The sequence below is a fragment of the Archocentrus centrarchus genome, chromosome 6, assembly GCF_007364275.1.
Source record: "Archocentrus centrarchus isolate MPI-CPG fArcCen1 chromosome 6, fArcCen1, whole genome shotgun sequence".
NCBI lineage: Eukaryota > Metazoa > Chordata > Actinopteri > Cichliformes > Cichlidae > Archocentrus > Archocentrus centrarchus.
This window is the reverse complement of record NC_044351.1, coordinates 35315084-35340034: the sequence shown is the minus strand read 5'-3', so window position 1 is coordinate 35340034 and position 24951 is coordinate 35315084. Positions and strand designations below refer to the sequence as shown.

At 45.0% G+C, this 24951-nt stretch overlaps 1 protein-coding gene across 2 annotated transcripts in view; it reads right to left on the bottom strand.

The window, feature by feature from the left end:
- The window catches only part of LOC115782318 (polypeptide N-acetylgalactosaminyltransferase 18-like), a 213830-nt gene that overhangs the window by 47625 nt on the left and 141254 nt on the right, over positions 1-24951 (bottom strand). For both annotated transcript variants that reach the window (XM_030732430.1, XM_030732431.1), the window contains exons 4-6: positions 23131-23317; positions 3272-3469; positions 633-747 (exon numbers count right to left, since the gene is read on the bottom strand). In XM_030732430.1, the coding sequence (XP_030588290.1) occupies positions 633-747; positions 3272-3469; positions 23131-23317 (500 nt within the window). The remainder of the gene's footprint in view (positions 1-632; positions 748-3271; positions 3470-23130; positions 23318-24951) is intronic.

Genomic DNA, 24951 nt, shown 5'->3' with positions numbered 1-24951 from the left:
GCGTTTCACCGTGGACGGTGACAGCAGCTGACGGTGTTGTATAAGCGACCCACATTACAGTGTGTTTGTGTGTTACTGTATGGAGTGGAAAGTGCTGGCAGAGCTAACAGAGCCATTCCACTCTCTGCTAATCCCACTGACAGTCAAACAGCAGGGGGCGCTCACAAGACGGTCCTCAATCAAAAGGAGTGAATGGCTACAAGAAGTATTTACACCTGCTTCTAAAAAACCTGCTTTTAGTTTTCATGAACAAAGTATTAGTAATGTCTGAAATAAAAGGACACTTCTGTCCTTTTGCCCATACAGTGGCAGCCTTCTCCTGCTGCATGCTGATTGGTCGGTTAAAGATTTATGACGCCAGCCTCCCTCCGTGGCACCGTTTCTAACCTGCTGCTGTGAATGAAGCTGTAACCCTACTACATACAGGAGCTGTTTTTACTTTAATTGAAACCTATAACAACCTAAAAATTAACTGTAATGTTTCAGCCCCTTCTATTGAAAACAAAATGGTAAATGTTTATCCCATGAAATACATATTTTTAGGCTAAAGCTCCACATATTCCCATTTACTCAGGCCTATATTGTCAGGGACCCCCTGAAACTGGAGAAGGGGCGTTCTCAAACCATCTCACCCTGATTCCAAGCTCCACGTTTTCTCCACCATAAATTTCCATGCCCTCATCAAGCAGGCCAATCTCTTCAAAGTATTTCCTGTCGACCACAAAGCAGCCAATCAGAGCAGGGCTCCTAGAGCAGAGGAAAGAGAAGAGGTCAGAGAAAAAAAAGTCATGAAAACACTGCTTTGTTTTAAAGAGAATTCACTGTAATTAGGGCCTTTGAAAAATAATAATGCAAACTATTCTCATGTACCCATGCACACCATCCATGTCCTAACCCACAATTAGCTTCACACCGGGGCTAACTGTGGGCATCAAGGCCCCCGCAGATCTATTTTTCAAGTACTCTGCACATTTGCTGCTCTAAACACAGTCCCGAGTCTTCCAAGAAAAACCTCAGCAGTGCATTATACTCACAAATGATGCAGCTGTCAAAATGATGCCTTCACCTAACACAACTACTTCAGGACATTTTGTGGAAATTCATGCGGGAAAAATACACAAATCTTTCATCAACATCAAACTGAATCAACAGGGGTGAAAAATAACTCCTATTAGTATTCATGCTGTCAGTCCCACACATCTCTTCTTATCAATATGAAATACGGCAGCGCTGTAGAAACAGCTTGTTTGGGTGAATTTTGCCTCCCAGTGGAAACGCAGAGTGGCAAACAGCCAGAAACAAAAAAACGCCCCGCTGGCTCTGAACACATTCTTTCTATACAACATTCAGTTAAAGAGCACAATGCAACAATCCATACATCAGCTGCAGCCTGTTTTTATTTTACGACCTATAGAGTACGGGGCATCGTGAGCGATGGAGCCGACAAAATGCTTCATGTTGGGTTCGTTAAAACAAACAGACACAGTTTCCTCACTCCTTTAATGTCGTGCTATCAATCTGCAGTCATGCTAATTGTGAAGTGAGGGAGGGAACAGCAGAGCTGTGCTGGCCTTGGTGCAGCTCTGTATATACGCTCAGTAGACATAAAGCAGGGGTGGGCAATTCATTTTCCCAAGAAGCTACATGAGAAACTGGGGCTGTTTGCAGGGCTGCACCAATAAGCTGAACTCAGATCTGCTCAGTCTTCCTCCTGGTTTATAATACAGTGCAGAAACACCAATTTCAGTTCTGGGTTCAGTGTTTCTCTGGCTGTCTTTTGTCCTGTCTGTCTCTCCCCCCTCAGCAGATGACCCCCCCCCTCCCTGAGCCTGGTTCTGATGGAGGTTTCTTCCTGTTAAAGGGAGTTTTTCCTTCCTGCTGTCACCAAGTGCTGCTCATAGGGGGTCATTTCGACTGTTGGGTTTTCTCTGTATTATTGGAGGGTCTTTACCCACAATATAAAGAACCTTGAGGTGACTGTTTGTTGTGATTTGGCGCTATATAGATAAAATTCAGTCACTCTAAGTTGCGGCTGCCACAAAAGTCAAATATTATTTCCAGTCAGATTTGGACAGCAGGTGTAACGCCTGCCAGCTCCAGCCTATCAAAGCAGCAGTTACCTCGTGGAAAAAAATCCCTCCCTGTCGTGATCCCTTTCACTGAGTGCATCTCAAACTCTTTCATTATCCCACACACAAAGAAGAGGAACCGGGCTGGTTCTCATCCAGAGCCCCCTCTGCTTCGTTTTTGAACTGAAGCTCCAGATTTCCTGCAATGTTCCTGATCCGTCTTGTTACAGTTACCTACGTTCCCTTTAAGTCCATTCAGCAGGTTAATGTAGGATCCATTATTGTATTTATAAGTGAATTTCCTGTTGAACATTGTGTAACCATCCAAACACTGCCTCTCAAACTCTAACTCCTCTTCTTCTGTTAACCGGGAAAAATATAATGAATTGCAATACACATATTTACTTAAGAAACACTGATTTAACAAAACTGCTTTGAAAGTCATTAAGCTCTAACAAGTCTCTGAAGTGGTCCTCTGAACAAATCCAGCAGCAAATCACGCTCGAATAAAAGTACTTAAGAAGATGGAGAGATCAATAATTGGGGCAATTTATCTTCCTCCATTATAATATTGAGCAGGATACGTCCTCTCGTCTTTGTCCAAATCTATAAACACTGTATTATTGATTTACTTGCCATAAACCTCAACAAAGGCATATTATCCTGTCTGCACATCTTGGGCTCTGCCGTCATTACTGGGCTGTTTTTCTGCAGCTCTGGTGCGTCTAAGCAATCTTTCTCTGTTATATTGGCAACATTTTCCTGGCCACTGAAGACGTGGATCATTATTTCCATTCAGGGGTTTGTGCGACGACACGCTGTAAGGACATCAAACCAGCAGAAAAGCACCTGCTTCACATAACACTGTTTTTATGTGTTACACTTAATTTGCTTTGTAGCTGTAGCGGATTTCCCCGGGTTTTATACGGGTTACAATACTCACACTGCACTTAGCAGAATTTACATACATAATTATTCATGGGGATTAGTGTTCAAGAAATTATAATGTAAAAATAATGAGCTTAGTAAGTGATCTTATCAACCTGACTTCAATATGCTTCAAGTCAAATCATTAATAATTAATACGCTCTTGGACTCTTGGAAGACATTTCTTTTAAAAAAACGAAACCATTTCTCTTTTCCCATATTTTTTCATTATTATTTATTTTTTACCTGGAGCCCCGGCGCTCCTGTCCTGTTACCTGATAGGTGCTGTGTTGTTGCGTTGCGTCCACCAGGACTTTGGTGGGTTGAGGTATCTGCACCACAGCTCCCAGTCGAAGCCCTGAGCAGACAGAGGGTATTCCTCGATCTCAAAGGTGTCATACTTGATGTTGTCAAATGAAGGCGAGACCACCCGGGTGCGGTCCTCCTTTATTCGCTGTAAAATAGGCTCCGCCCTGCGGGATGACAGAGCACAGATAGAATCTGTCTCAAAAGACAAAAGCAGATTATTCCAGAGATTAGTATTATATTGCAGGCTGCAGGGTAAAGTATGAAGTATGAGCAGATCTGTGCTGAGCTCCACCCAATCACAAGTTGCCTGCAAATTCACCCACTGCACACCTCCCCTGTGGTGAGCTCACAGGCAGGAGGGTGCACTTCCTGAGGAGACAAAGACAAGCCCAAAAAAAAGTGCCTGCAACTCCCCCAGACGTGGAGAGGGTCTCTGAGTGCAAAGCATGCGCAGCCCCGGAGGAATCCGGCTGATTTTAAGTGTCGATGATCAGCGTGTCACATTAGTTCTCTGAGCTACTTCTTCATCGACGCATGAGCCGAGAGATCCACGGCTCATTACAGGCAGCTCGGTGGTGTAGTGGTTAGCGCTGTCGCCTCACAGCACGAAGGCCCTGGTTTGAATCCAGGCCTCTCCCTGTGTCTGTGTGGGCTCAGTCCAACAACATCAGGTTAATCTGTGATTGTGAGTTGGCCATAGGTGTGAATGTGAACATGAATGCTTGTCTGTCTCAGACCGGGGACCCCCCCCTGCAGAGCTGCTGTGTCCCTTTATTACAGTAACTGTGCTCCCGGAGGAGTGTTATAGTGTTCTTTCTAATATTGTGTACTTTTCTGGTAGGACTGTGTTGACTGAGCAGGAAAATGAGCTCCAGTTCTAACGAGCACTTTGATTTTTCCTATAAAGAGATTTTTAGTGAAGAAATTACATTTTGCTGCAGTAGATATTTATTTTACTCATTATTTACTTTCACTACTGGAAGAGAGCTGAAAAAGCTGGAACACTTTTGCTCTGGTTTGGAGTCTGTGTGTGCGCACATGTGTGCATGTGTGTGTGTGTGTGTGTGTGTGTGTGTGTGTGTGGAGAGAATAAATGTGCATATCCTGGATGTTGCGGTGTTTTGTGACATTTTGGAACAAATGGATGTTCGGATGTTCTGTTAGTTTGAATGTTCTGTTAGTTCGGATGTTCTGTTAGTTTGAATGTTCTGTTAGTTCGGATGTTCTGTTAGTTTGGTCATATCTTTGTTGATTATACTCCTTTCTGTCAGTGATCTTGTATAAATAGAGCCATCTCAGAGAGCGGTAACTAATCTAACAACCATCCAGGTCTGCTGAGAACGTTCTAGCTGCTCTAAATGTCCCAAAGGTTCAGAAAACACAGCAGTATAACTACATAAATCTGATCATGGTCCCCTTGAATCCTGTTTGAGCCTTTTAGCCTCTTTTAGCTCATTTCTTTGTCTGATTAAATGAATATAAAGCCTTTAATGGTCCCTCTTGTCTCTTATTGGTGTATTTGCTTTGTGTGTGTTATGTATTCTGCTCCGACCGGGCACAGTAATCAAGTAATTTCTTTCAGTTTCTTGTAGTTTAAAGCAGTGTTTCCGCAGGGACACCATTACCAAAATGCAAATGCAGAAGGAAAACAGAAAAGTCAAAAGCAGCCAGATCCTGGCAGAGAAAACAGACTAAATTATTCCTCTTGTCATGAATATTACTGACGCTGTCTGCTGTCAGTTGAAGATGATGCGAACTCTAGGATGTGGTTGGGTTTGTACTGTAACTGCAGAGAAACAGCAGATTCTTTAATCTCAATTAGAAACCTTAAAAAGGCAAAAAAGTATTGAATATCAAGAGAATGAGTTCATCTGGGCAAGAAGAAGGTAGAAAAAGAGGGAATGCATTAAAACATTCTGGGGTTTTGTCAGTCCAAGCTGTAGAGTTCAGTCCTGACCGGATCAGGAAGGTCAGCCCGGCAGAGAGCAGTGAGGATAGAGCTGAAAGGAGGCAGCAGAATCAGTGGGAGGAGTAGGGTGGTGTCTGGAATATGAAGTCCTTGAGAGATGTGAGTCCATTAGCCTTGTAAGCCGTTCCCTATTTGAGATTTGAATCAGGGAGGAAGTACAGGAAGCATTGGGGGCTTGCAGAGAGTCCAAAGAGTACGACTGGAGCAGGACTAAAAAACGAAGTCCTTGATCAACTAATCTGGAATTCAGTGGATGTTGAGCACAAGGCTGCAGGGCGGTGAAGGGATGATAGCCTTTTGCAAGTGGGACAGCCCTTTAAGATTCACGGGGGTGTGTGGGCAGCCTGGGCAGCGATCACACGGAGGGAAAGAGCACAACAGCAGACTGGAAGATGTTCAACTGCAGGTCACATCTGCAGACAAGCAGAGATGCTGGTTTTCTTTCTTCATTATGATTCAGCAGCCAGAGAAGTTTTCAGATAAAACAAAGATTTGACTTCTGTATTTTAGTCAGAAGAAGATTTCCATGTTGACAAATGTATATTTAGTGAAATAGACCTGAGGTGGATAGCATACCTATATAAGACAGCCAATAGGATGAGTAGGAAGCCATCATCTGATGTGGGCTGGGACTGACCTATAAAGCCTCGCCTAAACTAATGCTATTCTCCGTTTGTGGAAATTACAGGCATGTCTACTGTATTCCAACAACTGTGTTCGTTTTATGTTCCCATACAACGAAATACATTTTAATTACATAACGAGGACAGTGCTTTTTCTCCCCAGCAACAGGAAGCTGAAGCCCACATAACGAGACAGGCAGGATGGGGGAGGCAGCGTCCTGGAGATTAGGGTTTAGCTTCATAATGTTTTTCCTCTTCAGTTTGGTTTGTGCTGGATGTTTGGTCGGGTTTGGACACTAATTACAGGATGTTAGAAGCTTATAAATGTTTTCAGTTTCCTCGGTGACGAGTCCTTCCCCATCTAGTACGGCTGGATGCTCGAGAAGAAGCAACAGCAGGAAAACACCCCTGCTGCTGAAAGAAGGGTATCATTATTTCAGAGATATCTGTACTGATGATCTTGTTGCCTCTTTTCAGCAATTAAGACAGAAATTTAAGGTTCCAACCTTCCTTTGCTAAAATGAACTCTATAAAAACATGAGAGGAACCAACGACCCAGTGTTTGGAGGACCGCTCGTGTGGACGCCCGACAGCTCTGAATGTTAATGAGATCGTGTTGGAGGGGAACTGAAACTTCTCCCATTAACCTTGAGATTCTCTTTGTTTTACTTTACTAACTTTAATTTGATGTAACATTTCTAATAACTGAGGCCTGTTGCTTTTATTTATTTCTGTTTGCTGATGGGCATGTTTTGCATGCTCTGGCGGGCTGGATGTGGCCCGCGGGCCGCCTGTTGTAGATCGCTGCTTTAAGGACTCATGTTCCAGCGTATGAGCCGAGCCCCATCATGCAGCTTTGGATGGTCTCTTGAAAATGAAATCTTTTACTAAAGGAGCTGCATTTCCATTTTATAACCTCCTGCAATATTAGAATGGTCCATCTTCAAACTCGTTCAGGGTAAACTGGCAGGAAGAACTGAGGACTGAAATGACTGAAAATATCCTCAGTATCTCTTTAAATGCTGGGCATGCAGTACTCTGAGGCATCCACTGATTGCACTTCTCTCCCACTAGATTATATAAAATATTCGAAGGTAATGGCTCTGTGGAACATTTTATGCACAGGATTCACCCTTGTGCAGAAAATGTTGCTCAGTGACATCAGTTCTTTCAGTTTAGCAGAATGCAGGCGTGAGCTCAAAATGAAGGATTGGTATGAAGCTCGGGTCGTCTCCCTGTCCACACTGAAATATCCTGCCACACTCCCGGGAATATGGGACATCCCAAACTTTTGGCAGGAGGCTGAAGGAACCAGGAAATATCCAATCAGAGAAAAGCAGTCAAACAAAGACGATAACGCATCGTGTAAAACAGTCATTTTTAACCTTAATGTGAGAAAACACCTGTACCTTTTTCAAAAACTATTAAACAGCTTAAAAAAATCTTTTATTAGTTTTATCAAAATTGTAAAAGAATTTTGAAGCATCGTCAATATCAGCTTGGATTTCAGTGATCACTGTGTCACCAGTGCTGACGCCGTCCCAAAATGAGATAGAAAAAATTCCCCTGGAGGTTCCACTTCCTGTTCAGGATAAGCAGAAGAGGATGGATGGATGGATGGATTCTGAGGGTGCCTCTCTGTTATCTCACACAGGTCAGCACAGATCAACATGGGCAGTCAGGTAATGCTGTAAAGAGGCAGAACCTGATTGATCCTTTTGTGTGTTTCAAACATGATTGCAAAATAATAATATTGATCTGAAGAAGACAGGCTGAGTGGAACAGGGAAAATCAGAGCTTTGCTTCTTCAGGCTGTCATTTAAATGCAAACTACCACAGGCAGTTTGAAGAGGGAGAAAACAAACCTGGCACGCTGCCTCACAGTCATACATGTTTTATCAGTCCAGGCCCACAGATGTATACGATACCATCAGAGAGGGGGGGCGATTTCATCCTGCACTCTGATTGTTCTTACGTGGCAAACCTCAACTCTGGCTTCATTTTTTCAGTCACACACACACACACACACACAAACACACACACACACACACACACACACACACACACACACACACACACACACACACACACACACACACACACACACACACACACACACACACACACAGCCCACCCAGAAAACCCTGGAATCTTGATATGGGAGGAAATCTGGTATCCGCCTAATTAGTGAGACCTTCACATCAAAGAAAGGTAAAGGCTCGCGTGTTCACACAGCTGAATATTAAAACTCATCAGGTGCTCTGGAACACATTCACGTGGTGGAGATCTCCAGCTAGATCAATTTTAACCTCAGTGAACAGCAGTTAGTCAATATATCTACAAATTTATGGCAAAAAAAAATTTATATTTCAATATTTATTTTATTAGCTGGTCCTGGGTGAGGGTCCAGACAAAGAGCGGTTCAGAAGACCCTTATGAGTGAAAAAACAAGGGAACAGTTTACCCTGCCCGGGATAGGGTTACCGGGGCCCCACCCTGGAGCCAGGCCTGGGGAGGGAGCTCGAGGGAGAGCGTCTGGTGGCCAGGCATTAGCCCGTGGTGCTTGGCCGGGCGCAGCCCGAAGAGGTTACATGGGCCCGCCCTCCTGCAGGCCCACCACCCGCAGGAGGTGTCGTAGGGGTCGGGTGCAATGTGTGTCGGGCGGTGGCCGAGGGCGGAGGCCCTGGCGGACCGATCCCCGGCTATCGAAACTGGCTGTTGGGACATGGAATGTCACCTCTCTGGTGGGGAAGGAGCCTGAGCTAGTGCGTGAGGTTGAGAGATACCAGCTAGACATAGTTGGGCTCACCTCAACGCATGGCCTGGGCTCTGGAACCAGTCTCCTGGAGAAGGGCTGGACTCTGTTCCAGTCTGGAGTTGCCCTCGGTGAGAGGCGGCGAGCTGGGGTGGGTATTCTTGTATCCCCCCGGCTTGCTGCCTGTACGTCGGAGTTTTCACCGGTGGACGAGAGGGTAGTTTCCCTGCGCCTTCGGGCTGGGGAACGGGTCCTGACTGTTGTTTGCGCTTATGCGCCGAATGACAGTTCAGGGTACCCACCCTTTTTGGAGTTGCTGGGTGGGGTGCTGGAGAGTGCTCCATCTGGTGACTCCATAGTCTTGCTGGGAGACTTCAACGCTCACGTGGGCAATGACAGTGAGACCTGGAGGGGCGTGATTGGGAGGAACGGCCTGCCCGATCTGAACCCGAATGGTGTTTTGTTATTGGACTTCTGTGCAAACCACAGTTTGTCCATAACAAACACCGTGTTCGAACACAAGGATGTCCATAAGTGCACATGGCACCAGGACACCCTAGGTTGCAGGTCGATGATCGATTTTGTAATCGTATCATCAGATCTGCGGCCGTATGTTCTGGACACTCGGGTGAAGAGAGGAGCTGAGCTGTCAACTGATCACCACCTGGTGGTGAGTTGGATCAGGTGGCGGGGGAAGATGCTGGACAGACCTGGCACACCTAAACGTATTGTGAGGGTGCGCTGGGAACGCCTGGCAGAAGCCCCAGTCCGGGAGATCTTCAACTCCCACCTCCGGCAGAACTTCGACAGCATTCCGAGGGAGGCTGAGGACATTGAGTCCGAATGGACCATGTTCCGCACCTCCATTGTTGAGGCGGCTGCTCAGAGCTGTGGCTGCAAGGTGGTTGGTGCCTGTCGTGGTGGTAACCCCCGAACCAGATGGTGGTCACCGGAGGTGAAGGGAGCCATCAAGCTGAAGAAAGAGTCCTATCGGGCTTGGTTAGCCTGTGGGACTCCGGAGGCAGCTGACAGGTATCGACAGGCCAAGCGGAATGCAGCTCGGGTAGTGGCCAAAGCAAAAACTCGGGTGTGGGAGGAGTTCGGTGAGGCTATGGAAAAAGACTTTCGGACGGCATCGAAGCGATTCTGGCAAACCGTCAGGCGACTCAGGAGGAGAAAGCAGTGCTTCACTCACACTGTTTATAGTGCGGGGGGGGTGCTGCTGACTTCAACTGAGGCTATAGTCGGACGGTGGAAGGAATACTTCGAGGACCTTCTGAATCCCACTGACACGCCTTCTGTAGTGGAAGCAGAGTCTGGGGATGAGGGGGATGACTTGACCATCACTGGGGGTGAGGTCACTGAGGTAGTTAAACAACTCCTTGGTGGCAGAGCCCCTGGGGTGGATGAGATTCGCCCTGAGTTCCTGAAGGCTCTGGATGTTGTAGGGCTGTCTTGGTTGACACGCCTCTGCAACATCGCGTGGAAATCTGGGGCAGTGCCATTGGATTGGCAGACCGGGGTGGTGGTCCCCATCTTTAAGAAGGGAGACCGGAGGGTGTGCTCCAACTTTCGGGGGATCACACTCCTCAGCCTCCCCGGTAAGGTCTATGCCAGGGTGCTGGAAAGGAGGGTGCGTCCGTTAGTCGAACCTCGGATTCAGGAGGAACAATGCGGTTTTCGTCCTGGTCGTGGAACGCTGGACCAGCTCTTTATCCTCTCAAGGATATTCGAGTGTGCGTGGGAGTTTGCCCAACCAGTCTACATGTGCTTTGTGGACTTGGAGAAGGCATTCGACCGTGTTCCTCGGGGTGTTCTTTGGGAGGTTCTGCGGGAGTATGGGGTGTCTGGCCCATTGTTGCGGGCCATTCAGTCCTTGTACAACCACAGTGAGAGCTTGGTCCGTATAGCCGGTAATAAGTCGGATTTGTTTCCTGTGGGTGTTGGACTCCGTCAGGGCTGCCCTTTGTCACCGATTCTGTTCATAATTTTTATGGACAGAATTTCTAGGCGTAGCCAGGTGGCGGAAGGCTTCTTCCTTGGTGGCCTCAGAGTCTCATCTCTGCTTTTTGCAGATGATGCGGTTCTGTTGGCTTCATCACGGGGGGGCCTCCAGCTCGCAGTGGAACGGTTCGCAGCCGAGTGTGAAGCGGCTGGCATGAGAATCAGCACCTCTAAGTCTGAGGCCATGGTCCTCAGCCGGAAAAGGGTGGAGTGCCATCTCCGGCTCAGGAACGAGTTCTTGCCTCAAGTGGAGGAGTTTAAGTATCTCGGGGTCTTGTTCACGAGTGATGGGAGAAGGGAACGGGAGATCGACAGGCAGATCGGGGCTGCTTCTGCAGTGATGCGGACGCTGCACCGGTCCGTCGTGGTGAAGAGGGAGCTTAGCGTAAAAGCGAAGCTCTCGATTTACCGGTCGATCTACGTTCCTACCCTCACCTATGGTCACGAGCTTTGGGTAGTGACCGAAAGAATAAGATCGCGAATACAAGCGGCAGAAATGAGTTTCCTTCAAAGGGTGGCTGGCCTCTCCCTTAGAGATAAGGTGAGGAGTGCGGCCATCCGGGAGGGGCTCGGAGTAGAGCCGCTGCTCCTCCACATCGAAAGGAGCCAGTTGAGGTGGCTCGGGCATCTGATTAGGATGCCTCCTGGCCGCCTCCTGGGTGAGGTGTTCCGGGCATGTCCCACCGGGAGGAGGCCCCGTGGTAGACCCAGGACACGCTGGAGAGATTGTGTATCTCGGCTGGCCTGGGAACGCCTTGGGGTCCCTCCGGATGGGCTGGAGGAGGTGGCTGGGGAGAGGGAAGCTTGGGCTTCTCTGCTTAGGCTTCTGCCCCCGCGACCCGGCCCCGGATAAGCGGAAGAAAATGGATGGATGGATGGAATATTTATTAGCCAGGAGTACTTTGAATACTGCCAGACAGTTTTTTTAAGCCAGCACATAATTAGGCCTTTTTCCAGGTCCTTATGTTTAAAAGACATTAAGCCTGGTTCTGATGGAGGTTTCTTCCTGTTAAAGGGAGTTTTTCCTTCCCACTGTCACCAAGTGCTGCTCTCAGGGGGTCGTCTGGACTGTTGGGTTTTCTCTGTATTATTGGAGGGTCTTTATCTTACAATATAAAGCACTTTGAGGTGACTGTTTTTAAAATCTGATATTGGCTCATAGGTACACAGACATGTAATGGTTGGAACAGTCTTGGCCTCAGACTCTCCACCCTACAGTGAGATGAACGTCTCTGTTCTTGTTTGAGTGTAACCCAACGTTAGGGACATCACTCAAACTGTACATCAAAAAGAAGATCATCCCAAGAGAGTAGTGTGTATGTGTGTGTGTGTGTCCTAATTGGCTTACAGACTGCTGAGCTGAATGACCTGACACTCCTCTGATCAGGGAGATCAGGATGTGACAGCTGGTTTGCTTTCAGAGCTACATGTAATATTCCTCCTTTCATGTTCCTTAAAGCGATTTAACTCACCATCTGAGGGCATTAAGACTTCTTGTGGGGTAAAATTGTTGGCATAGCATTTGGAGTTAGTCATTGCTATTAACCAGCAGCATTTCTGAGCTCTTTTTGTCATCTTAAGACATCAAATGCCTCCGGAAAAAAGTGCCGAGAACACAGCTGGAGATTTGGAAGTTCTCTTCATCCACATCCTTTGAAAATTTTTATCAAAACAAAAATAGCTACAAAGTTGTCATGCTTTTTAATTACATTTGGAAAAGATCATTTAGATTTATCCTCCCATACATACATACATAATTTTCTAATTGCTACAGAATTAAATTGCAGAATTAAGGATTCTGAGACACCTCTAGGCCAAATGAGATGTCTGTGATGTATAGTGACCATCTGAGGTTTGGCTATCTGACCAGCACCCCCCCCCCCCCCCCCCCCCCCCCGTGGTGTGCTGGTCAGATGGCCAAACCTCCTCAGCTCGCTCCTCTCGGTGTGGAGGAGCAGTGGCACGTCTCTAAGGCTGAGCTCAGTCACCGTACGGAGGAAACTCATCTCGGCCACCTGCTTTCGGTCATTACTGAGAGGTGATGGTGATAGGCGAGGGCTGAAACACAGATTAACGGCTAAATCAGAAGCTTTGCCTTTGCTCAACTCTCTCTCTACACCCTAACAGTCTGATACAAAGCCCACATCATGAGGTAATCCTTCGCTTGCAGCAGCGGCTCTCCCCCAGCCCAGAGGGAGTCATTCATTGTTTATCCGCCTGTAACAAATAATAACTGCATATAATGGAAATGCAGTCTGGAAATGTGAAAAATCCCCTCAAAAAAACTCCTCCACTTTGTTCTCACCAATAATTTTCCCCTTATAGACAAAAGTGATGCTTTCAGTAAACCTAAACTTCAACATTATAACATGTCCTCATACAGCACATTCACTCATATATGTCACAATCTCAGAGATCTAGAATATAAACCATTGATAAACTTTGTTATGAGGGCAGCTTTGACCTCTGGCTCTTACACCTCAGTGCTCCAGTTATGGCTGCATGAAGTGGAAACATATTTAAATCAGTGACTAAAATGCAGCGCTGCGCTGCGCCCTTTGAAGATCGGTCCAAAGCCTTTGAAGCTGCTTTCTGTGGGTTTTGATGTTTCTGTGCTGGAACTTTCATAAGCAGTTCACACTGTTGCTGCCAATAACTTCAAATCTGGGCTCAGATAAACGAGGTCCCTCAGCAGCAGCGATGTTCTATCGCAGGAGGTCGGTCCTTTCACAAGTAAGTGTGGGGACGTGTTTGCCACTGTGTGAGCAAATAGTTTATGAACGATGTGCTTCAATGTGTTCTTGAAAAGAATTTGGGGGTTTCCTCATCTCCAGTGCAGAACATCACCGAAGGATTCAGAGATGCAGAAAACCATTCCTGATTGGCTGGAAACACACAGGAACACTTTCACAAACCTCTGTCAGTCAGCACAGCTCATCACTGCGGCCACAAATGCAAGAAAAGACATGTTTAAAAAAGAAAAGGAAAAAATCAATCAATAAGTAGCAGCAGCCCCTCTGGGTGTGACTTCATCAGCAACACTGAGCCGTAAACAGACTGTTTCCATGGAGAACAGAGGTCTAGTCAAACCGACTCTTGCAAAGTGACAAATATTGATTAGATTAATGCAATGAAGGAATGAAATGTGTCTGATTGATATCTAATTGGTTACAAAAGGTTGTAAACAGCCACATGACATCTTCACATACACAAACTAGTAACAGCCTAGTATTCTTTTACGTAGATAAAGCACGTTTAAGATATTTACAATCATCTTCATGTTAATTCTGTCATTTGCTGTTTGATGAACTGCACCCAGTTAAAGTCAGTGTCTATATTCCAGCTGCTCCCTTCAGGGGGCGCCACAGCAGATCATCTGCCTCCATCCCACCCCATCCCTGCATCCTCCGTCACAGCGATCCCCTGCATGTCCTACAGCTCGACATCTCTGCGTACCCAATCAAGTGTCCATGCAACTCCCAATTAGCAAAGCTCTCAGCATTGTGGACGACCCATCTCACCATCACATGGACTTTTTACTCTCCTGCCATCTGGGAGCAGGTACCGTAGCCACCGCACAACCACAACCAGGTGCAACAGCTTCATTCCACAAGCCATCAGGCTCCTGCACTCCAACCTGAACTGATGCACTCGGACACACACTTGAATACATTATAGACTGACACATACAAACGCACACATTGGTGTTGGACTATGACACACACATGCACGCACGCACACACACACACACACACACACACACACACACACACACACACACACACACACACACACACACACACACACACACAATGAGACCTGCAGATGAGACCTGGAATAATTCCAGGTCTCATCTGCAGGTTTTCAGATACTTTGTGCTCAGGTGTGTTTCAGGTTTGCTCTGATAGTCACAAAATGTACTCAAGACAAAAACAATAGATGAAATTTTGATACCGGGTTAGGAGGCACATTTTCTGAGACTGGCACATTCGCTGCTGTCTGACAGTATTTGCAGTACTGAGTGAATGACTTGCAGTACGTTTTGCGTTCTACCGAGAACTGCCAGTTTTATCAGAGTTAATGTGCTGTTGGGCATGCTTGGAACAGGCTGCCATCATTTTAATGGATTCACTGTTTAGCTGCTCACTGATGAGTAAATCACTCCTGACAGTTCAATCTGCTGTTCGGCGTGGGGCTGCAACAGCGACAGCACGACGACACTCATTTACTTTAACGTCCCCGGTAAGAAACGACTCTGATAGTTGGAAAAATGTTTGACAGGCTCGTGAAGCTCTCGAGGGCTTTTAATTTGAAACAGAAACGTTTGTATAGAAAATACAATCCAGTAAACAAGGCCAGTTATCCTTTAATAAGTCAGTCACTATGAGTGTTCGATAAATAACGTGATGATGATGACCAGCAACATCGTTTCTAGTTGTAGCCATTTTTTTGTTCCTGTTAATATTCACACTAGAAACAAGCACAGTTCGCTTCATTTGAAGGCGAGTGGAAGCTGCAGGTAATGTTTAAGGTGGAATGTTTTCTACCAGGGTGCTCAGCTGTGACTCACTGACCACACCTTAAATATCAGTATAACAGCTCTGACCATTCAGCTTGTCTTTACCGGCTGAAATAAGCCTGAGAATACAGGTACTCGGAGGGAAAAGGGGGCAGAGCGTTGCACCTGTGCACCTGCATCACCTTGGTGTTCCTAATGTTCAGGTTCAAAGGCCCAAATGCAGAACACATGGAGGCAGAGAGGTAAACTATCCTGATGGAGCAGGCACAAGGCCGAGCCCAGAAAACAGCCCAAAAGGGTCATTCATGAAAACATCAACACAAACCAAACGGAAAATAACAGGAATGCTGGACAGCTTGAACCACAGGAAGCAGAGATGCTGAGGAGTGTGTATACACCGACTGATTAACTGACTGGTACTTGGTGACAGGGAGCAGGTGTGGAAGGCAGCACAGGTGAGACTAATCAGGGTGGGGCAAACAAGTAGCAAGGATGGAGGAACAGACAAGAACCAGTAAGAACCAAAACAGAACAATCCAGAATCAGCACACTATGAACGTGTTAGCTGATCAGCTAAATATGAACTCATCATCGTCAGCCAGCGGTCACATTTGTCTGCAGCAAAGGTCTCGGGTCCAGCTGCTAAAAAGTGAGTCCTGCTTCCTGCTGCTGACGGCCTTTAACACAAGGCTGAGCATCTGATCTGTGAGGATCTAATCTGGGAAAAGATGTCCATCAGCGTCTGAGAACCTTTGTGATTGGAACTGTAATTACTGAAATGCATTACTGGATTACAGAAAAATGTAATGTTATTACAGAAATATATTACACCCAGCACGCTTCATATCATTCGCCTTATAGGCTAAACTATAATGGATGATGTAAATGCCACTTTAATCAAAGTAACCTCTGCAGAAAGAAGAGTTTTATTAAACGTGCCATTCTCATCATGACACAAAATTACATTTACCTACTTTTTAGCAAAGGTAACTGTAATGTGATTACTGGATTAGAGAACAGCCGCAGCAGTGGTGACCTCTGATATTTGTTTATATATTGAATAGCACCAATCATGCTAATGGATATCATGTTCATGCTGTCTTCCATAGCATGAACATCCTCTGTAGGATTAAACACAGCATCACACCTGTAGTCCTTAGACAGGTTCATTAAAACTACAAATAAGGTATCATGCTCACTGAAAGACGATCACAGAGCTGCTCTGCATTATTAACTGATTACAAAACAAGATATTCCAGACCTGCTCTATTGATTTGCATTTGCAGCCTTTAATTTAATGTCTTGGGCTCATAAAGAGTCCCAGTTTCCTGATCCCACCTTAAATTCCACTCTCTAAGCAGCACTTCCACAGCAGTGGCACTTACTCACTAATATCCCACTTGTCACACAGTTTAGGAGCATTTCTTTGAACTATGAAGGTTCATAAATGTGCTGAAGTATCTACTCACTGTAGGTTACATATACATTATTCCTGCCATGCTGAGCTGCCTGTGTTTGCTGCTGAAACTTAAATATTGACACAGCGCTTCCTGTTACAGCAGATAATCTGATAATAATGTTCAGCCTCTTGTTGCATGTATTTGCATTTTAATAAGGACACTTTTATTTACTGGAAATAACTCAAGGATGGAGTTCAAATAATGGCGAGCATGCGTTATGCCAGACAAGTATGTTGACACACAGAGGAAATATCTCCTAATGAATCAATTTAGTACCTTAAGTAATGAGAGCAGTAGTTAATTACTGACCCTATTAGCATAACTGGTAGCGTTTAATATGTCACAGTGACGGGGCAGCTGAGCTCCGTAACAGCTCATCTTTCATAACACGTCAGACTTCCTGAGAGAAGTCGAGTGCAGTTTGGTTTCACTGCCGCCTCTTTGAGCCGAGGACGCTCGGTGGCCTCAGCAGCACCTGTTAATCATTGTGACGGCCTCCAAAATGTCTCAAGTTCAGATCTGATGTTTGTGTGCTGTGTTGTGTTCTTGCTGCTGCTTCACATTAGACAAGAGACACTTTCAGGGTCCTAACCCCTCCACTCATCCACCCACTCCAGTCCTCCCTCCCTCTCGCTCTTCGCTCCTACATGTAGCCACAGTGGGGGGGGGGGGGGGGGGGGGGGGTATTTGTCTGTGAATAATGAAATCACTCTTGGCTGAGCCGGAGATCAGCGCTTCCCCTCTCTCTAAGCTCACTTTGTTGTTTTTGTGTGTTTCTTGTTCTGCTGCTCGTCACTGCCATAATAATCTGCTGTTGTGTTTGTGTTAGTGTTATCAGCACTCTCAATAATGCATCTGATTTCACTTATAGTAAAGACAAAGCAGCGGGCACGCCTCTGCTCTGCTGCTGCTTTCTTCCCCGTCTCTTTCCTTTGTCCTCCTCCGCTGACACCTTCCATGCTCCAGATCTCAGCCACACTCTAAAAGATTATACTTTTCTTTTTGTAGAAATTGAGAAATTGCTGTATAATTACCCACAAAACACTGACTGTGCGATCTATATAATTGCCTCTACCTTCCATTGCAATTATCTGCACTGTTGTCTCTTTTGAATCAAAGTCCAGTAATTGCAGGGTGTTTGATGTTAGCGAGAACGTCCGGCTGTTAGCACAGTAATCCTCTGTAATCTCATATTATCTATATGTGCAGCAGGTCTACAGGGGAAAACAACATGACACATGATGAGATGCATGCATGTCAGCACATGTGCAGCAGTAGCCTGTTAGACTCTGTTGATCTGTGGCCAACACACAATCACACTGCTCAAAAATATTAAAGGAACACTTTGGAAACACATCAGATCTCAATGGGAGAAAAATCCTGCTGCATATGCACACTGATATGGACTGAGTAATGTGTTAGGAATGAAAGGATGCTACATCGTTTGATGGAAATGAAAAGGCTCAACCTACAGAGGCTGAAAGACACCCTGAAAATCAAAGTGAATAAATGATGCAGCAGGCTGGAAGATTTTCCTGAAACTTAATTGCAGCAACTAAAAATAGTCCTCAGTAGTTCGTGTGGCCCCCACCTGCTTGTATGTATGCCTGATAACATCGGGGCTCCTAATGAGATGATGGATGGTGTTCTGGGGGATCCCCTCCCAGATCTGGACCAGAGCATCACTGAGCTCCTGGACAGTCTGAGGTACAACCTGGCGGTGTTGGATGGACTGAAACATAATGTCTCAGAGGTGTTCTACTGGATTTAGGTCAGGTGAGCGTTCATGCTAAGACTTGTTTAAACAGTCTTGTAGGAATGAGTTCTAACAGATAAATGATGCAGAGAAAACACCTGAATAACAGCAGAAGAGCATGTTATGAAACATGATTGTGACTATTTCCACAGTTTTTCTGCAGATAATGTTGTTTTTTTAATTGCTGCAACAGTCCACTAGATCGGTGCTATGCTTCCACACTGATTGATGGTACATATATCCATAGAGGCAGACACTAACTCTAGGACTCCTGCCTCCAGTTTTTCCAGAGTAGAAAAGTTTGGAGGTTTGTGACCTGTGGAAACTCCATCAGCTTGTGCCAGCAGTAATCACACCACTTTCTGTGCAAGAACCACCATTTCAGGTGGCAGCAGTGTTGAATGATAAAGCCGCTGTACATTACATCTACTGCAGCAACAGAAACACGGTTTATCTCTTTGGTCCCCAAACTTAGTCAATCCACAGAGACGCCCATGTTAAAAAGCATGTTTACAGCCTCATACACACATAACAAACCACAGTTTTGGTCTGTATGGATAGTTTATCCTTTGACAACAACTGTATGGGGTTGTTTTTATTTTTGTTCTTTTTATTTACTTTTTTAAATTATTAACTCACCCATGTGAGTGTGCCATAACAGGCAGGTGTAGCTGCTGGCAGCAGCTAAGCCTCACTTCTGCTAATTGGAGTCATTGAACTGGACCTCTCCCGTTGGAGCCTTTTGGAGCAGTTTTAAAGCAATTCAATTCAATTCAATTTTATTTATATAGCACCAAGTCACAACAAACCCCAAGGTGCTTTATATTATAGGTAAAGACCCTACAATAATACAGAGAAAACCCAACAGTCCAAACGACCCCCTATGAGCAGCACTTGGTGACAGTGGGAAGGAAAAACTCCCTTTAACAGGAAGAAACCTCCAGCAGAACCAGGCTCAGGGAGGGGGGGGTCATCTGCTGAGGGGGGAGAGAGACAGAGATTAATAATAACTAATGATTAAATACAAAGTGGGGTATAAACAGAGTGAAAAGAGGTGAATGAAAAGAAACTCTCGGTGCATCATGGGAACCCCCAGCAGCCTAGGCCTATAGCAGCATAACTAAGGGAGGGTTCATTATAAAGCTTTGGTTTGTTGATATTCACGTGGCAGAATTTTATCCATATTTCATTGAGCAGATCCTCATTTAGACTTGGATTAAGTGACTGTGTTACTGCAGATGTGTTTCTTTGTTGCGCAAAGGAAAGACAAAGTACATAACCAGAGGACTGCAGGTTTAATTAAACATCCCCTTTTTTAGGAGAGTCACTCCTGCTTCTCTTTTATTCACAGGGGAGCTGTGAATTAAATCACTTCACTGCCAGCGTTTCACACAATCAACCTTGTGGCCCAAAATACAAATAAATATGTCAGAGCTGCCCCCCTGGCTCTCTGGAACTGAAAGTTTGCACCTGTCTGAGTGACGAATATGTGAGAAAATGGGTTACAGCAGCACAAGTTTGTCTTAGTAGTCAGAGTGAGGGAGCAATGCAATCATCCCTTCATGAATCAGCTTATAAATAGACCGTTTCTGCTTATTGTGTGTGGAACTTCTTAAAGCACTGCTGTAATGAACAGAAGAAAAAGATGCCTCCTTTCTCAGCATCACATTTAACAGGCTCTATATTTTATGCTGTGTTGGTGCAATCACTGCAACTTAATTTCATTTATATAGCACCAGTTCACAACAACAGTCGCCTGCAGGTACTTTCATTGTAAAGTAAAGACCCAACAATCAAATCGTCCCCTGGGAAAGAAGGCAGCAGGTATTTGTTTGTTTAAGCTGCACTTAAAGGACATTTACTGGTTAAAAATGACTCCTCACTGCTGGTGGTTGAGGTCCTGTTTAAAAGCCTGGTAGACACGGAGTAAAAAACTATTTTTCCTGGCCAGGTGAAGCCTTCTAAATGAGAATGACATTTCCTTTCAGTTCACATGTGATCACTGTGGCAGGCAGTCAATCCTTTCTTTTTCAGAGGAGCCCAAACATCCAGAGTCACAGTAAGTCTGCAGCTCTGCCAGCAAACAGTGAGGAGTGAAGTATCAGACGCTGGTTTCCACTGTGTGGGCACATGCTATTGGAGGGCATGATAATCCAATCAATCAATCAATCAATCAATCAATCAATCAATCAATCAATCAATCAATCAATCAATCAATCAATCAATCAATCAATCAATCCCATCCATCCATCCATCCATCCATCCATCCATCCATCCATCCATCCATCCATCCATCCATCCAAGGTTTAATAATGGAGTCAGTCCATAAATGTTACTACAGTACTCATAGATGGAGCTCTTCTGTAATCACTTTTGCAGTGCTGTGCAGACCAGAACTCTAAATTTAAATGTTATTAAGAAATAATCAGACAAAATGAGACTTTCAGGCAAAAAAACCAAAAAACCAAAATGATTAAATGTTCAATTTCTAAGACTAAGAGTGTGATTAAAACAGTGAGTGAGGATATTTACATTTCAAGGACAGGGACTAGAAAGAGAGAGCAGATTTCTCCCATATTGGCTTCTCTTCATTGGCTCCCTGTTAAATCTAGAATAGAATTTAAAATCCTTCTCCTCACACATAAAAAGGTCTTGAATAATCAGGCACCATCTTATCTCAAAGACCTCATAGTACCATATCACCCCAACAGAGCACTTCTCTCTCAGACTGCTGGCTTACTTGTGGTTCCTCGGATACTTAAGAGTAGAATGGGAGGCAGAGCCTTCAGCTTTCAGGCGCCTCTTCTGTGGAACCAGCTCCCAGCTTGGATTCGGGAGACAGACACCCTCTCTATTTTTAAGATTAGGCTTAAAACTTTCCTTTATGATAAAGCTTATAGTTAGGGCTGGATCAGGTGACCCTGAACCCTCCCTTAGTTATGCTGCTATAGGCCTAGGCTGCTGGGGGGTTCCCATGATGCACTGTTTCTTTTCATTCACCTCTCTTTACTGTGTTTATACCCCACTCTGCATTTAATCATTAATTGTTATTAATCTCTGGCTCTCTCCCACAGTGTGTCTTTAGTCCTGTGAGGGTGACTAAAAAGTTAAGGCCTTATTATTTAAAAAAATGACTCAACGATACTAAAACTTCATGAGGTTTAGTTAAGCTTAGTTAAAGGGTGCTCCTTTCAAATTACACATAATCATTTGATAAACTGTAAATAATGATCAGTGCAGCTTTACTATGCCATACTAACTGGGATATTATATATCAATAATTGTATTAAACTTTGTGTAAAAGACCATAAATAAAGTTTTACCTGATTGAAGTTAAAAATGGCACCTTTCTAATTAGCACTTGTTCCCCGTTTATCTGGCTTCTTTCTGCTATTTGTGTGATACACTGTGAGACTGTGTACGTCACACTTCATTTCTGTAATGCTGTTATCACATTTTAGCAATAACAAAAGACTATAATTAAGATAAAGGACAGATTTGGGAAATCTGAAGGACACTGATGGATCTGGACCTGCTGTGTGTAGCTGCAGTCCTCTTAGAAGCAGCAGGAGAGTCACTGACAGCCACTTTTCAAACCTACAGAGGGTAATTATATTATTCTCAGTATAAAATACTTCAGGCAGGAGTGAGCGTGGGAGGTTGAGTTGCCCGGCTAACACCAGCCAGCTTGGGTACCAGTGTGCATCCACAGGTTTTAAGGTGCATCACTTAGAGGCAGACAAAGAGAACTGCTGATTATAATGAATAAACTAATACCAGAACATTTTTCTCCAAACTGCAGCTCAGACTTGTTGGATTTACTGTTAGCACATTTAATCCCATGGCTGCCCCTCCCTGAGCCTGGTTCTGCCCCTCCCTGAGCCTGGTTCTGCCCCCTCCCTGAGCCTGGTTCTGCTGGAGGTTTCTTCCTGTTAAAAGGGAGTTTTTCCTTCCCACTGTCAAGTGCTGCTCAAGTGCTGCTCATAGGGGGTCGTCTGTTTCTCTGTAATTATTGTTAGTGCACAATATAAAGAACACTGATGCGACTGTTGTTGTGAATTGGCATTACATAAATAATATGGAATTGAATTTAACCACACAACATTTTTTGACAGATAATAGCAAAGTACAACACCACCCCAAACACTGTTGAAAGATCCAGTTCAAGTATTCATGCCCCAGCCTAATTTATGACCTTAAAACAACTAAGGTATATAAAAATTTCCTGTGTGCAGCTGTTAGGGATACTCAGGATACTCAAGACACTGAACCTTTTTGCATCAGGCTGTAAACGTCTTTGTTTCTGCAGTAAAGCTACCTTTAGAAGAACTGCAGCTGTTTTAGTTTTCAAACCTGTGACTATGTAACTGATGTCTCATGATTTCTGCAGCCACTGTGCATTTCACCAAGCAGGAGTAAACGGTCTATTTGTCAGGGCCTATTTCAGCTATGGATCATGCACGGCTGTTGCTGCAGTGAATATTTCCAATACTACGACATCTATGAAGTTGAGTCCATGTCATAAAGGAACACGTCCCAGTGCAGCAGCACGGCCCCACTCTTGAAAGGAGATCGTGAAAAGTTCTTATTTTTAATTATATGTGATCAACATCAGCGTTATGCATGATCAGAGAAACTTATTCTCTCGTGGACTTCACACTGTGCCGCCCTGAGCCGGCTGCACTGTGCTTGTAGTGCTTCCTGCAGTCATTTAGAATTAAGTGAAAGCTGCTGCTCACCATCCAGTGTTGAACTCCACATGTGCGTCAAACAAAGCAACAACAGGAGCAGAAGCTGCCCTCCATCCGCTCACTCTGGACCTGATCAGTCCTTCCTGCTTATCGTGGCGAACCACCTTGATGAACCCCGGGCCGTGCTGAGCATTGGTCTCATCCACAAAGTTCTGCAGATGCTCCTTTAGCTCCACTGGAAAGAAACACACACACAAACACATTGCTGTTGAAGTTGAATCTGCAGCCTGTTGCATGACCGATCTAATCGACAATGTTCCACAGAAGCTCACAGTCACACTAAAGGAGAACAGAAAAGATCTGTGCAGTGCTTCCTCTCACCATTTCTGTCAAAAATGTTTAAAGTTTATCATTTAAAAAAAAAAGTCCCCACTACTACATTTAATTTCAGTGTGGATCATAGAGGTATTCCCCCTATGCTGCAAAAATAACACACTCACATTTAGTGAGGCCCCTGGCAGACCCAGGGATGTACAGTTAAATAAGCTTAAGCCCATCTTCAGTGGAGCTGTATCGACATATTTCCAGAGAGGCAGCGCAGGAGCACGCTGGCTGAGTTAGAGTGATGAGCAGTAAGCAGGGCTGCAGCAGGAAGGAAGAGCTGCTGACCGAATACAGCTGAGGTTTCATTCTAAAAGACTGAAGGAGCAGTAAGACTGGACACTGTTAGTGATGACATAAACTTACTGGGTGTGTTATATGTGGACAAACATATATGCTGATTGTTTCATAGTCTGGATTTCTTCATAATTTAGGGTAAACAGAGCGACAAACTATCAGTTTTACACAGAGTATGGCTGGTTGGTTGGTTGGTTGGTTGGTTTGTTTGTTGGTTGGTTGGTTTGTTGGCTGGTTGGTTGGTTGGTTGGTTGGTTGTCGAATACAGTTTGTTGTCCTCTGTCTGAGAACACACTGATGACATCATGAGACCCCGTTACCCGGGGCCAGTAAAAAGCAGACTGCTCGGTTAGTTCGGGACAGTCACAAATTCACATGCACATCAACCTGGCTGATCAAACCTTTACTAACTTGTGTTTTGTTTTCACGGTCTGGATTTTCAAATTAAAGGTAGCATGTGATGCTCCTGGAAGAAAGCAGGGAGGCTGCTGGTGGTGAGCAGTGCTCAGTGCAAGCTTTTCACTCACATTTGCAACTAAACTTATAAGACTGAGACCAAGGAGCCTCAGTATTTCTCAACCAAAAGGATGACAACACAAAAATCTGTGGAGATGCTGCTGCCGTCCTGTCTGAAGGATTCACAGCGAGCAGCAGAGCTGTGAACCCTGGTGCTGTGAAGGATTTTCTACAGCTGACGATGCTTTTCTAAAGGCACCGCAAACATACTCCATCAGCAAGCATGACAGCAGCCTTGATGTGTCTACCAGCTCTGTGGCACCGCAACACAGCATGGAGTGATATTTTGGACAGCAGCATACTTCTAACTAAAATGTGCAGCAGTGACAAAAGTACACACAATTACATCATTTCTACTGTGAGCGCCAACAGATTCTCTTTGTGTGCGGCTGTGATCAGCTGGCCTCTGCTGCTGCTCTGAGGTTTACTGCTCTGTGTGGATGAACAAGATGTAACCCAGTATTTCATGAGCTTTCCTGGCTGATTTCCATCCCTACACTGATGGCATGCTGTTTATACCGTCCTTATACTGACAGCATACAGTCAGTACGAAGGTGGAATCCAGTGAATGAATCTCGGCATCATCAGTTTAAATTCAAACTCATCTCTGCTGCTCTGACGTAACCTGTAACTCTGACCATGAACACCACAGCTGCTCTGCACCAGTCCAACACA